The sequence below is a fragment of the Etheostoma spectabile genome, chromosome 8 (genome assembly GCF_008692095.1).
Source record: "Etheostoma spectabile isolate EspeVRDwgs_2016 chromosome 8, UIUC_Espe_1.0, whole genome shotgun sequence".
Classification (NCBI taxonomy): Eukaryota; Metazoa; Chordata; class Actinopteri; order Perciformes; family Percidae; genus Etheostoma; species Etheostoma spectabile.
This window is the reverse complement of record NC_045740.1, coordinates 12,012,613-12,028,181: the sequence shown is the minus strand read 5'-3', so window position 1 is coordinate 12,028,181 and position 15,569 is coordinate 12,012,613. Positions and strand designations below refer to the sequence as shown.

General features: G+C 39.8%; 1 protein-coding gene across 4 annotated transcripts; it reads right to left on the bottom strand.

The window, feature by feature from the left end:
- Window positions 1–3,483: 3,483 nt before the first annotated feature.
- Window positions 3,484–13,404, bottom strand: LOC116694646 (S-adenosylhomocysteine hydrolase-like protein 1). Of its 4 annotated transcripts, none has more exons than XM_032524437.1 (17): window positions 13,047–13,403; window positions 10,190–10,301; window positions 9,591–9,725; window positions 9,341–9,441; window positions 9,039–9,141; window positions 8,852–8,946; window positions 8,078–8,184; window positions 7,871–7,987; window positions 7,720–7,783; window positions 7,519–7,607; window positions 7,323–7,393; window positions 7,145–7,239; window positions 6,826–6,924; window positions 4,558–4,626; window positions 4,324–4,402; window positions 4,093–4,213; window positions 3,484–3,997 (listed from the first exon to the last, which is right to left on the bottom strand). In XM_032524437.1, exons 1-17 carry the CDS (start codon window positions 13,317–13,319, stop codon window positions 3,991–3,993), a joined length of 1,737 nt encoding a protein of 578 aa, XP_032380328.1. In that variant the 5' UTR covers window positions 13,320–13,403; the 3' UTR covers window positions 3,484–3,990. The 4 variants fall into 4 exon arrangements, with proteins under 4 accessions (XP_032380328.1, XP_032380330.1, XP_032380329.1 ...); XM_032524439.1 differs by lacking the exon at window positions 13,047–13,403 and adding an exon at window positions 11,743–11,873; XM_032524438.1 differs by lacking the exon at window positions 3,484–3,997 and having other exon boundaries at window positions 4,089–4,213; window positions 13,047–13,404.
- Window positions 13,405–15,569: the final 2,165 nt, after the last annotated feature.

Below are 15,569 nucleotides of genomic sequence, written 5' to 3'. Positions count from 1 at the left end.
AAGATTAAAGGCTACACTGCAGCCTTCAACCTTGTGGAAACGATGATCATGTTTTGCTGTTTGTGGTTGTTTAATTGATTCACGAGGCCTACGATGGAGAGAAAAGAACTGATTTGTTGAGTTCAAGTCTAGAAGGTCCAATGGCAACATTGACGGGATGACTCTCTTTTCTTTTCAGCGTCCATGAATCATATTTAACATTTGGTAACAAATGTAGACAAACAGCATGAAGCCTAATAAAATCTCTGCACCACACATAAATACAATACAAAAATACCATACATTTATAAAGTAATATTTTTAAACAATACAATGCTATTACAGTAAATACATCTTTATTCAAATGTGTGTATCATTTTCCTATCACATTAGTTGCAGCGAACGGCAGAATACTCAAGGCCTCTGGAACAAAATGACCTGTGCAGAGCTTTTGTAATATGAAAAAACCCTCTTGATATTTATTTTTTTGCTACAATTTTATCATTCTTCTGTCCAGGTCAGGGTCAGTCTCAGACTCTGAAGGCAGAGGGTGAGTTTTGAAAGGCTGAAGTGTTTCCAGCCTAGTCTGTGGTGGTGACTCTTAGAGGAATGCCAGTGATGCGTAAAGTTGACAATGAACTGTGAGGAAGCAAGCAACCAGCGGTGCAGATGACCTTCAGGCTCAGACTGTCCTCCCTCCTTTCCTTTTAGTGGGACACTCACCGTTGTCTCCTCCTTTTCTGTGGTTGAGACATTACAGTTTTTTCCAATTGCTATCACACTAAAATGACATGCATATCATAATTATTTTAACTGACACACAGATAGCAAAACCTCTTCCAAAAGTAAACACATTTTCTGCTTTATACACATTTTTCAATTTAAATGCACTGGACACGATTCCCTGCATAAGACACAACTATCTGACATAAAGTCACATGGTTAGCATTCAAAATGACACTACGTGAGGCTGCATGGCTGCATGGCTCATGGCTGATTGGCCGATATGTGCCGATATTTTTTTCTGCAATCAGTTTTTTAGATAACTGTTTTTTGTGAGCCTAATTTTTTTCACTCCAATGTAAATATATCTGCTGTGCATGTGTTGCACTGACTTGTTTAGTGAAAAAAAAGAAATCTGGTAATATAAATGAAGTGTGTGCCATTTGATGCAAAAGTTGGATTTTGATAGTGCTACATGTAGTTTTGGTTGCAGTGCTTCATTTTGCAGGAAATGAGGTATTTTGCAGTTTTGGGGTAAATTGTGTTGAGCATTTTGATAAACATTTATAAAAGTAATTGTGTGCACATTGTATAAATATTGGAGTTTAAAGCAGTGTTGTAAACATGACATTTTTTCACAAGTATTTTGATAAAACCTGCCTAGTTTGCAAAATTGTGTTTTAGCTATTGGAATAAAACTGTAAGAGTATCCTCATTAGCCCAGATGTTTTTTTTCTTTTGAATTTGAATTTATTGAAACCTTAAGTGGTCTGGTCTTTGACCCCTTATTGATGCTGGTTGAGCAAATCCAGAATCTGTAAGCCCACTACAGATTCTGCAGTGGGTGTTACACATGATTAAAAAAACTAATTTCGTTCACCTGGTTAGTTCACCTGGTGGAGTGGGCGCCCATATGTGGACATTTATTTCTTGAGACAGCGGCCGGGGGTTTGACTCTGACATGCGAGCTTTGCTGCATGTCACTCCTCCCTCTCCCCTTTCATGTATAAGATGTCCTGTTCAAATAATGGCCTACAATTCCCAACAAATAGTCTTAAAAAAAGAAAACAAATTATCAACACATTTTGGACATGATGATATTTCATGAAAACATGCATTGATTATCCTTTTTTCAAAGTGGACTTGAGTTTGATGCTGTGTTGCAACATCCTTCAAGAAAAGCTTTGCAGTTGGACATATAAGTAATCATAAAGCTAACAAATGGTGGGAAAGTTATGAATGTTGAATCTCTCACGAATTTCCCTTTACATTTTAATACAGTATACTGTAAAGTCTTGAGCGTGACAAAATGTTGTGTTCTTGCATTCAGCCAGCTGTCCCAGTAAGTCATGACGGAGTGACAGAGAGCCATAGGCACAATACCAGAACCCTGAAATTGAAGCAGCTAACTGAAATTCAGCTATCATTCATTTTATTATTTACACCTGTGTTTCACCTATTGTGACATGCCAACATGTCCACTGCTAATTATCTCCAGGACACACACGCACCGTCAATCTGCCATTGGAACCTAGATTTATCTTTTATCTTAGTGCCCAGCAAAAACCGGAGTGTCTGTTTGAGCAGCAGGTTCATTCAGAATATAGGCTACTGGTGCTAAATATTTTGTGTGTGTGTGTGTAGGGGGGGGGGGAGAGATACATTCCTACTTGCAATTGTGTGTGGTTGCAACTCACAAAGTAAGATTGCATTATTTTCTCGCACCATTTCAATAATGGCAGGCTGTTGTTGAGTGGAGAGCCATTCCCTTCCACCTTGAAGAGCTCGTCCAACCATTCTGTAGAAACACCTGTAAGGCTGGTGAGGTTCTTTTTCACATACTGTACTTTCAAACTGTACACAGTGCTGTAACATCACAATGGTATTCCTTTACAAATACTTAAAAGCACTGCTCATTTTTTTTATAGTAGAGTTAGTACAGTAATACTGTAATATGATACAGAATAATGTGATATATAGTACAGTAGAAACTTGAAGATATACCTGTTCTCCAGTCGGAATGTCCTTATTATTGATGCTACTGTGCAGCGACTGAGGTTAGGGTGGACTCTTTGCCCAGCCTCCCTCATGGACAGGCCATGATTTATCACATGGTCCACCAGAGTAGCCCTGATGTCATCTGATAGACGTCTTCGCACTGGTCCTTGTTGTCTTTGACCTCGTCCGACTCCTCTCTCTCTTTGTCATCCTCTTACTCTGACTGTCATTGCCTCCGTGCTTGCAAAGTTCTCAAAATGGCTTACCTGAGGCCTATTTGTAGTGCTGAGGCTCAGACCGATTGGTGTTCTGTTTTCTGTTCAGTTGTTTTCAGGTGTGTATGTGAGTGCCTACAATTGCCAGTTTTGTCTAATGTAAGAAAAGGTGTGTAGTGTTTTGCAATAAGTGTGTTACAGAATTGCAAACAAAATGCAAAGTTGACAATGTGTTTAAGCCATAATTTAGTGTTTAAGGTTTGCCACAAGAAGTTCAGGTATTGAGGCTTTGGTCTGAGCATTCATTTTAGTGTGTAAGCAATGGGCAAAAACTGTGATAACAATATATAGGGACACCCGTGTTTGTGGGGGTTGTATGAGCACAGATGTGACCGCAGACATTAATTAAAGTAGTGTTCATGCTGTTTTAACGTCAACAAGAAAAAGAGAAGCATGGAAATCTGTTCTTTTTATTTATGTATCTTATGCATGCTTAACTACAATTATCTCTGAATGAAAATACGTCAACTTTAGCATTCCTTTCACGAAGTTAAGGTAAATGTGGTAATGTTAGATAAAACTATTTAAATGTGTTCCCTCACTGATAATCAGCAGATATCCAGTTGACAAATACTGTTGATCTCTTAAGGTGTGAACTGTTAACAGTCGTTAAATGTGGTCAGTTAAAAATACTTTACTGATTGCTGCTCCAATTCATAAATGGTGTTGTTATTATTTCAAGCAGAAGAATAAAAATCTCCCATTCAACATTTTGGGTTTCTCTTGATTTTATTCTCTTTTAGTTTCAATTAAGAATTTACTGCGATTACATTGTGGTTACTGTGAACATTCATAACCAGGAAATGTTTATCACATAAAACAGACACACATAAGGACACGGAAAAATCAGTGAATAAGTAAAAGTTAACTGTCTCCAAACACCATTGAGTGTGGGTACGATTGAGACTGTAGAGGGCGACAGTGCTCTGTCTGCAGGACTGTGAGGGTGGTTTTCAACATCAAATCCACAACAGAACATCTGAAGAATTTCTGCTTCAGCTTTATGTCCAGAGGGTTAATACCTATTAAAAAAATGGATTTGATTGAATACAAAAAGTTGTGTGTGCGTGTGTGTGTGTGTGTTGATTTTGTGTAAGAAAAGTGTACTTGTCCTCACCTGTAGTTGTTGGGTTTGAAGGGTCCGTGTTTGCTGATGCCCAGGTACTGGGCCTGTTCATCTGTCAACTCTGTGAGGTGAGCGTCAAACGTCTGCAGGTGGAGACTGGCCACGTATTCATCTGAAATCATAAGAGTAGGAGGGTTTATCATGTTTGGATAAAATTAACATGAATATGAAAAAAAGAGAAAAGGTATCAACTGTTTTAGAATATTAAAGGTGAGGACTTGCCCGTCTTCTTTGGCAGCAGGTAGACGTCCTGTTTGTACTGTCCTTCCGGAGCCCTGTACAGCTCTATGAGAGCCAGAGCCTGACACACAACAAGGTAACACAACTACAGCCTCAACATGACAGAGCTACAGAAATGTCCTCTGTTATACACTTAGAGAATATTAACACATCAAGGCTTCCAGCATTTAGCTGAATACATTTCTGAAGTAAACAACATAAAACAAATGATCGTACCTGAGTTGTTGCGGTGATGGAGAGGATAAATAAGGGCACTGTGGAGCAGCTCAGATTCAACAAACGGCCCTGAGAGAAAATTAAAAACTGAAATCACATACTGTGAAATGACAGCACTTCCTGGTAACTACCTAAATATTTCTTGAAAGTTTTTTTTTTTTTAATCTCAAATAATTATGTAAAATAGTCCTCAAGTATCCCTTAAGAGTTGCATACTTTAACATGGATCAGGTAAATCTGAGCCTTTCAGTTGTAAACAGTAAAGCTGTGGGACTGCACTGGAAACACTGCTATAAAACCATTTTGAAAACTCACTTCTAATCTGACAAAGACAGCATCCTGAAGCTTTTTAAATTCTGGGCAGGTATGTATTTAAATTTATATACATATGTATATATATATATATATATATATATATATATATATATACATACATATGTACACACAGTACAGATGCAGATAGATAGATGGTTGCAGTTTTCAGTCAACATGATGACAAATGACACAGGCTAAAGATCATAAACAAATACTTTTGTCATTTGTCAATAGGCACTTAAGAAGTCTAGACATTTAATGTATAAAGTTAACATGTCACACCTTGCTAAGAAATATTGCTAATATGTTACAGGTATTTTCGATTGCTTAAGCACTATTTTGAAAACAGAGACCGGTTTTTCAAAACACTACACACAATCAGCACAACCACACACCCAATAAGCAGAACATCTCAGACCCTTTGCAAAATGAAACACTCTTGCAAAAGCTATACACTAATTTATATAAACACATTTTGCTACCATGTGAAACACACGTTTCATTTGACTTGGTTCTTTTTGAAGCAGTTACACATTGCTGTTGCTAACCTAAAACACTTTAGCAATTCTGCTTCTCAGTGATTAGAGTACTGTAAATAAGGTACCTAGAGAAAGTGAAAATATACAAGATGTTCACCAAACTCTACACCAGACCAATGCCTCAGACTGAGGAAAGTATAATTTCTTTCTACCCAAATCAGTCAACATGTCAACATGTCAACATGAAGAATCACAACAAAACATGTCCCAGTTTTAATGCTACTACTGTAAATAACACTGCTAGTTCAGCAAACAACAAACAAACTAACACAAAATACTGTATCCAGTACAGGCTACAATTACAGTAAAAGAAAAAAAGAAGAAAAAAACTGTAAATACAGTACAGAAAATACTAGACTTACCTGCTGCATTTTAGTGCTTAGACCTGATTGGTGTGTCTACAATTAAGCAATCATGTGTTTCCGCACCTGATGGCTACGTTTACATATTGGCTCACAGGTGTGGTCATTTGAGTGGAAATCAATTTCTTCCACTCAAATGACCACTATAATTCCATCCAAGTTAAAGGTGCACTATGAGTTCCCTCGTGGTTTCAGCGCACATTCATTTTTGTCTCAAATCGTAGACATTGCTCCTTGATTCGCTAATTGCCTGCCCCTGAATACACCTGGAAAAGCCTGGAACGTGGTTTGTTGAATCAAGGAGAGATGCATACAATTTGAGACAATAACGTGGTTGTGCTGAAACCATGCAGAAACTCATAGTGCACCTTTAATAGCAATATTTATGACTATTTTGGTCATGGGTTTTTCATCACTTAATGTAATAAAACATTTAAAAGCAAACATCATATCAGATGGGGGTCTGTGGTCTAATTTGTATCATTTTAGGGGTCCTTCAAGTGTTAAAGTTTGGGAACCACTGCTCTACTTTTTCTGTTAGATGTCAGATAAGGCTAACTGTTAGCTAGCCAGTTAGTTAATTATTGATAAGAGAAGATTTCAAGCTCCCTGCAAGGTTAACTTAATTCAAATAAATCTGGAGAGACACAATCAGCATGATAAGTATAATAATGTAGAAAAGGCTCCATAAGTGTGCCTTTCCTCCGTTTTTATAAACGATGTTTCATTCTAAGACATTAGGCTGTGGTTAATGCTGGATAAAAAGTCCTTCTAGCTACAATGCATCACCATAGCTGTAAGCATTCTAAATAGCCACTGTAACTTTCAGTTTAAATTAATATTTTTTGGATAAATGCTTCAGCTAAATATAATTTAATGGCTGAGTTATAAACAGGATAATGTGCAGGATGCCAGTCATTACTGCAGAAAGGTTCTTGCTGGAATTAATGACACTGTTCAAGGTGAAAGACCCATGTTCATAGCACAATGTGGGACTTTACTTTACATTATCCCACAGTGCTGGTATGTAAAACTAATAACAGTATCCTCACCTCGGCCAGCAGGATGATTCTCTTGCCATCAGGCCAGATAACATGATCCACCTTAGGCCTCACACGCTCCCACCTCAGCTCTGCTGTCCGCAGACTCAACTGAGAAGAAAGAGTCACACACAAAAACACACGTAAATATAGGTCTACACACACACACACACACACACACACACACACACACACACACACACACACACACACACACACACACACACACACACACACACAACACACACAACACACACACACGCACATACACACATACACACACACACACACACACACACACACACACACACAAAAAACAGACTGTTCATACCAAATCTATCTCAGTGCTGCAGTGTCCCATGTTGCAGACTATGCAGCCGCTCTTCATTCTATCCAGATGTTCCCTAACTACAACGTTTTTATTGCCTGCAGAGAAACAGCAAATTGGAACTGTAGTGATATTCTTAAGAAGAGCTAAGATGACTTTGTAGAGAACAGCAGTTACTTACCTGTGCAGGTGATGACCACGTCTGCCTGTCTGACCACTTCACTCAATTTATTCACTCTGAAGCCATCCATGCTTAGAGAAGGGCAAAAAAGGGGGTCACACACAAAATACATTTTTCACGATGTTCTGCTACACTGTCCCATTGAACAGAGTGAAACACTTCACATAGTGCTGCTAAAAGATTCCTCCATCCATACCAGGCCTGAACAGCACAAATGGGATCCACTTCTGTCACATATACAACAGCACCCAATGCTTTCAGGGCAGCACAGCAACCTTTGCCAACCTAGAGAGAAAAAGAGGTTGTTAGAGCTGCTTAAATGTATGTCTCATGCATGTGACATAAATGTATGTCACATTCCCAGCAGCACTGGGAACGTTCTAATTTTTTCACTGACCTCCCCAAAGCCGCACACCACCACTTGTTTTCCTCCAAACATGATGTCAGTGGTTCTCTTCAACCTGACAGAAGAGTTCAACACAGTTACTCTGTTGCTCTGTACTGTACCAGTGGTTTTACCTGTTTACATTCTAAACATGACTCATTACCCCTCCAGTATGGACTCCTTGCAGCAGTAAAGGTTTTCAAATTTCTGCTTGGTCACCGAGTCGTTAACGTTCATGGCCGGGACACACAGCTTGCCTGCCTTTGACAGCTGGTATAACCTGAAACACAGGCGGAAAGACACACGTGTGAAGTGGAGAAGGGCTTTGTGGACGTGTCAGAATATCATTCAAGTTTTGTGTGAACCTAACCGATAGATGCCTGTCACACTTTCCTCTACGATGCCTACGATCTTCTTGAACAGGCCCGGGTGCTTCTTGTAGATCCAGTGGGTCAGGTCCCCTCCATCATCCAGAATCTGTGTAAAAACAAGCTAAACTCTCAGTCATTGAAGGCACAGTTCACCCAAATACAAAGTAAAATTGTATTTGAACTTATCCGTGCAAATTCAGTATGCTGACTTTAGAAGATATACACTGTAGTTCAGCTCAGTGTGACCAATGAAATTCACATATTTTAAAGCTACAGTGCGTAGGTTCTGTGTCCCCCATGAGGAATTCTAATTAATGACAACATTTAATATCAAAATATTACACACTAAAGCTTTAAAATGAACAGGATATTTTTATTTTTTACATTATATTAAGAAAGAAACCTTGCCATTGAGTTTTGATGTTATTTTGCTACATGTCAAGTAATGTTTATACGTATCTGTGGAGAAAAAAAGTAACTGTTTTTGTCCAATATGCACTGATGAAGCAGACTGTGTACACTCGGAAAAGTAAAATAAGCCAAATGATAGCAAAATAATTTAATATACCTTTAATACCAAAAGATCCAAAACTGAGAAAAATGTGACTGCATTTTGCAGTAACAGAACCTTGAGTTTCTTTAGAACACTTTGATTGGATGGTTAAAAGCCACCCTACCTAATATTACTGCGGTGAACTAAAGTTTTATATCTCCAAACTTTGGCCAAATAATCTTAAATTATGAGTACTGTCCTTTCCAATTGATCACAGTACCATGTTAGGCTGCCAAGTCTCAGCACCGACACATCGGTCAATACACCACCAGAAGTCTTCCTCTGATTCTCCTCTCCACGCAAACACTGAGGTTCCTGAGACAAAGAGCAGGTGATGTAATTATTAAAAGAAAACCAGATGAGCCAGGTTGGTCGGCTGGAGAAGTAGGACGTACAGACTGCCGTACCTCTTTCAGCCAGAGCAGCAGCCACAGCGTTCTGGGTGGAGAAGATGTTACAGGCCGCCCAGCGACACTGAGCCCCCAACACAGACAGAGTCTCAATCAACACCTGCAAGAGAACAACAAAACAAGTCTTTTTTTTATAATTTCATCATTTCAAATGCAGATAAGAGAAGAATAATGCCAAATAATCAGCCACAACCACGGTGTAGTAAACACAGTAAAACTCAGTGTGTGTGTGTGTGTGTGTGTGTGTGTGTGTGTGTGTGTGTGTGTGTGGTGTGTGTGTGTGTGTGTGTGTGACTGACCGCTGTCTGTGCAGTGATGTGTGTGCAGCCCACCACTTTGGCACCAGCAAGAGGTTTCTCCCCACATGCTCTTTTCCTCAGGACCATCAGTGCTGGCATTTCTATGTATCACATTCAATTTGAGAACAGACACATTTCATTTATTTATGGCCTAATATTCTCTTCTTGTTGTGTTGCTTCTTGAACAGGTGCTACAATAATGATATTAATTTTTTCATCTTCACTTGTGACGACAACTCTTTTTCTTTACCTTGCTGTGCGGCTTCTATTTCTCTGCGTCCAAATTCAGCCTGTTTCATGTTTTTGATGCAAAAGTCAGAAAAGCCTTTGGAGGTCTTCTGATGCTTGTCTCTGGGAGAGGATTCATCCTTGCTGTCACTGCACACTGCCACACAGAAGTAAGGCATTGTGTAGAAACACAATCAGCTGATACTGTGCAATGTCTAAAACCAAACTTAGTGAAGTATAATATAATAAGAGTGATACAGAGACACACGATTTGTTGGAAAGCTTGAAATCTAGGAATTCTCTCTGCCAGCCTTGTGTTTTGAGTCAGACTCTCGCTTGGTGAGACTTTTCTTTGATTAGCCTTTGAAGTTTGTATGAACTGTGGCAGTGATTGATACGTTCCAAAAAGGCTCAAAGAGAGACAATAGGGACCAAATTAAAGAGACTTGTTTCTTCAGAAGACTTTTCCTTTTAATTAAGGTTTAGCTGAAGGAGAAAGCACTGAGGCTAATCCTCGGGGGCCTGTAGTTCCCGTGCTGATGGGATCCAAACCAGCTCAGTTTGTGCATCAAAGACTGTGATCAGACTCAAGAGTATGTTGTTTTTTTCAAGTTTCCGTACCTGAACTGTAGCTATCTATAGTCAACTGTGAGATGGAACCAGACGAAGAGTGACGACTGGTGTTGGCGGAACGTTTGTTGTATTTTGGCTTCTGTTCAGTGAACTGTATTTGCTGTGGAGTCAAAAAAGAGACACAAACTGACAAAATAAAAAAAAAGTCAACCATAAAGTCTGATCAACTTCATGCGTGAAAGAACAGACCTGATGTAGTCATGATGGCCAACATTGCACACAAGCACCACCCTTCCCAGCAGATTTTATTGTACCACCTCTCTGCCCACAGCCCACTCTGGAACAAATCTCATTGTCTTCTCCTGACTCATCCCTGCATCTGCTGCTATCTCACCACCCAGTGGGACTTTTTCAAGGCTGGGCTGCTGCCACAGGAGTCCCACTTGGCAATGTCCACTCCCTGGCTGCTCAGCTGACTCACTGGGCCCACCTCCAAAAAATAAACATTAAATATATGCAGTATACAATTTATACATTTCCTATGTTATGTCAAGCAACTGCTCCAAAAGTAAGAGTGAAATAAAAGTAATCCATTTAAGGTGTGTTTCCATGTGGTTATCGTAAAAGTCTCCACGTTCAACTGACAAGTCTTTTACTCAGGACTAGTGACATTCATCACAGCTGAATTGAAGAAAGGCTTCACTATCAGTCAGGATTAAGAGAGGCATCTTTTATGGGACGCTGCTACAATGCGAGTCATCAAATCCTCGTTAGGAACAATTCAACTTGAGCTGCTCATGAACATTTGTAATGAGGATATCTGTGGGAGTGTCTCAGCATTCTGCTTTCCTCTGACATGATTAAGATTAATCACCATTGTAACATATTTACAGTCCCTCCACTTCATCACGCCAGCTTGTGTTTTTCTTAAACATCACATTTCACATAAATCAATCATATTTAGTTTTTTTCATAATCCTCCTGATTTAAAACATTCCCCTTTGATTGGTTGACAAAGGGTGAAAGTAAAATCTTGATCCACTTTGCTGACTTGGTCCTGAATTTAGACTGGCCTAAAATGCAGCTCTATTTTTGTTCAAGAAAGATCACTTGAAAACAATCTCTTGAATACAGCTTGCACTTACTCAAGCAGCTGATTAATCTTTTACAAAAGACAAAAGACATTGAGCTGTGGCAACGTGAAAGCTCACTTAATGATCACAAAACAATCTCTTACAGGACTCAGAAAATAGCTTTGAATTCAAGCCAGCTCCTGTTAAAGTACAATGACAGCCATTAAAGCTAATAATTAAAGTGGCTGCAGGTCTTATATGCTTTGGGAAACCATTTGTGCATTCATTTGAAACTTGAAAATGTCTGAATTTCTAATTATCTTTTTTCAATCAATAAAACCCAAGAACATTCACAGTTGTAGTAGTTAGAAAAACAGGTATAAAATGTCATTTTAAACGAGTATTCAAGTACTCCTATTAAAACAACATAATGGTTACTAATTCAATATGAAGACTTGACTCAATGTCCTCTAAAGAACAATTAAAATATAGAGATTAACAGCGCTTCTAAAACAAAAGCAATGATACCTTGATGCACATGGACTGTACCGCCTCTTGGTCCTTAGCTTTAGTTATGTTCAATAGACTGTACACTTTCTTCATGCTGGCAGAGCTGCTCTCACACTGACCACTGTAATCTATGCAGTGCTGCAAGTTGATGGTGTTGAACTGATTGAAGAGACATGCAGAGTGACGCTTTATGCCACACCTTTGCCCCAACAGGCCGAGGTGATGGGTGGAGAAGACAGAGAGAACAAATAAAGGAGTCTCTGAGGCTTACAGACAGGAACTCATACAGCAAAACAGGTTGGAAATGAAGATAAGAAAGAGAGTTGTAAGGAAACAGAAGCTCAGGAAAGTGTTGAGGCCACAGATGAGTGTGAATATGTACAGTAAAGAGGATTTTTCTCTTGAGGTATACATTAAATAGACAGCAAAGTGATGTACATACATGTACATGAACATCCATTCATGACAGAGCTTGCTAGTCAGAGAGAGACAGAAGACTGTATAATTCATTGTTTTCTCTGCAGCTCTGCAGTGTGACTAAAGGGGCATTTCACTGATCTTACACATGCTGATCAGCTTACATGTCATGGAAAGAACATTACAGTCTGTAAAAACAGTTGTACAAAGTGTTCTGTGATTCTAAAGGAGATTTCTAAAGTCAGAGAGAAAAAACACCTTGATAATGTCATAATTGGTCTTGAAATTTATTTATTTTATTTTGTTTTCAAAGCTTTTTTGGAATTTATTTCATAGGACAGCAGAAAACAGGGAAAAGGAGAGAGAAAATCTGTGAAGTTTTTTTTACGATGTGGACATTCAATACGGGGTGTCTAAATTACCCACAATGCAATGTTCAGGTGGTTGGGTCTGTTATGCTAGTGGTGGTTAAGGTAGCCAGCAGCAGAGATGAGGTGTGGGCAACCGAGGTCTGGTAAACTCACTTCCTTCTAACTCCACACCTCCAGATTTTTTTCACTTTCACTCTTGTAATCTTGAACTCCAACTGAAGCTGACATCGTTTGAGCCAACTTATCATATTTCACACAGCTCCCCCTAGAAATGCAGCAGTATACCCCAAGACCTGTAAACAGATCGGCACACATCCCTTCCATGTCTGTTAAAAGTGGTAAAATTAGTAAAACATGTGTGCGCGAGTGCTGATTAAACATTCACCATTAACAGCCTGAGTGTGTGCAGATTCACAGGCTTCCTGTGGAGTACACTAACAAATGCTCGTACCACACAATATATGAGTCTTGATCTAGACAGCCATCACAAACAAGTCAGTCAAAGTCAGGAAGTGAAGCAGTTTCCTTGCTCACCGTGCCAGTCTTCGGAGCTTCAGTCACCAGCTCGCTTGTCCCATCCTCAGACTCCTCTGCCCTATATCTGCCCCGCCATTGAGGTGGGCTCCTGCTCTCTGCGGCCTTTAGCATTTGCAGCAGGTTGAGGTTGCATTTTACTGACTCATGTTTGGTGGGTTTCTCCTTCGCCTCTCCATTCAGCACAGCTCCGTCCTCCAGACGTGGTTCAGGAGGCTCAGGTTGTGGCAGGTTCCTCCAGGAGGTTCCAGTCTGGTCCCTTTCCTCTGCCATGGCAAGTAATGAAGTGAATTGGATTCCTGCTTAGGTGATCTGACAACAGACCTGGTGACGGCTGAGGCATACCCTGCCCACATATATCTGATATTTCCCCCTGCAAGGCTTCTGTTTACTAAACAGAAGCAGTTCTGAGTTACTTTGACCAAAGGTAGATCTATATCCTGGATGCAGTGTGTACATAGAAACACTTATGTGAGCACTGCTTTCTGACACAGAGGAAAATGTAACCTTAAAATGTAACTCACTAACTTAAAAGTGAAAAATAGGTAGAATTCTTTTAGGAAGACTTCTAAATAAACTTCAGCCACCATAATCTCTCCCTAAAACTATTCAGCTGTTAAAAGGCACTCACTTTTTAGTAAAACAACCAGAATTTGCCACAAAATTCATGATCCAATCACAGCATGACATCCTGCTTTAAATGTCTTCTTTCCTTGCCATCAGCTGTCTTTTCAGGCAATGTGTAACCCTCCTCCTCCGCTTCCACCTTTGGGCATCGTCAACCGCGGCAACCTGAGTTCCTTTCTGGCAGACAGCTCCTTTGTTCGGTCTTTGTTTCCTTCTCCATCATCACCAGTGTTTTGGCTCCATCGGGGGGAATATGTCTGGCTTCTCTACCCCTTCAAAATATTTTTAACAATGGAGTCTAACCCCCAAAGATTCTGTACATTTTGTATTATGTACATGTACAATAAACCTTTGCATTTCTGCAACAAAGTATCTCCTGACTGAAAAGCCCTCATGCAGTCTTTTGTTCTAAAAGGTCAGACCGTTAATGGAGAATAACTCATACACAAGACTTTTGGTATTTGGACTTGCAGAGCTGCTTCTTGTTTTTGTGTTGACTTTGATAACATTGGCTCAAATCGCAATGAGCACAGAGACATAAGTGCAATGCAGAGGGTTACCTGTTTACATTAAAGTCCACCAGCAATAATGTGGTGGACCTTAATGTGACCCCTTGGGGGCAGACCACTTCCCTTTTCATGTCTATCACCAGGTTGACAGACGAGAGACACACTTATATTAGTTGTCAGAATTGTTAATTTGGTTTTTAGGTTTCTGCCAGTGAGCCTTCAGCAGGAGACATGGTGTTTGTCCCACTAGAGGGAGGAACAGTTCCACAGCTGTCCCGAGGGGGTTTTCCCACAGCTAAGACAGAGAAACCTTCTGTCCTTTTTTCCCTCTGTGTGAAGACTATGGGGGATTTTAGTTTGATTTGCTGTTCTGTTTCTGTGTCTGACACAAACCAGGAGAGGTTTACAACACTCAGTCCAGAGGAAGGAACAATGGGAGGGGGAGTTAATAATATCCAGTCCTCTCTCTCTCTCTCTTCTCTGTTCCCTGTTTCTATTCAGTGCAGGATTTTCAGACTCTGGGGTTGTATTGGGAGGGCTCTAAAACATTTCCCAGTAAGTGACTGGTGAATTGTTCACTAGTAGACCATTTATACATTGAATTAGGCCTATGTGTTGTAGTCAGGTTGTTAGTGTTACAGAAAATGTAACATTTGCTCACTTTGCTGCAAAATTTCTTTGTTCTTGTTGAGGATGGAGTTATATAATAAACAAAAGTATTGAGAGTCAGTCAGAAAAGTGGAAAAATAGCATAGCTTGGGTAAGTAGCTACTGGCAGCAAACAAATGACATTTGTATACTTTGCTTGCTTCTTCTTCTAACTGGGTGGAATAAAGATGTAATTTCCCATAATCTCTTGTAGAGATTACACACTTTGCTACGGAAGATGGTCACAAGTACAAAAAGGCATTGCGTATTAGGGTTTCCACTGTTTCCTCCAGTGCACTGCGCTTTTTTGTGGTGCAGTGTGATTCCTCCCGTCAGGCAGAAGCCCAGTAGGAATTGGGCAAATGTTACGATGCCCAACTAAAGCCTAATGTCTTGGTGAAACCAGTTTAATTGAAGTTATGACAAAGTAAACTGACACTAAACTACGTTTTCTGTCACTATCTCTTTTATTTATGGAAAACATGTAATAATACGTGAAAGAGGGTAAGGCATGGACGACTATCACATTTGGGCTTATTTTACAACAACATGGATTACTGATGTCATTATCTTAATATGACTAATCTAACCGGACACTAAACACACACACACACACACACACACACACCACACACACACACACACACACACCACACACACACACACACACACACACAACACACAACACACGCACACAAACACACACACACACACACACACACACACAACACACCACACT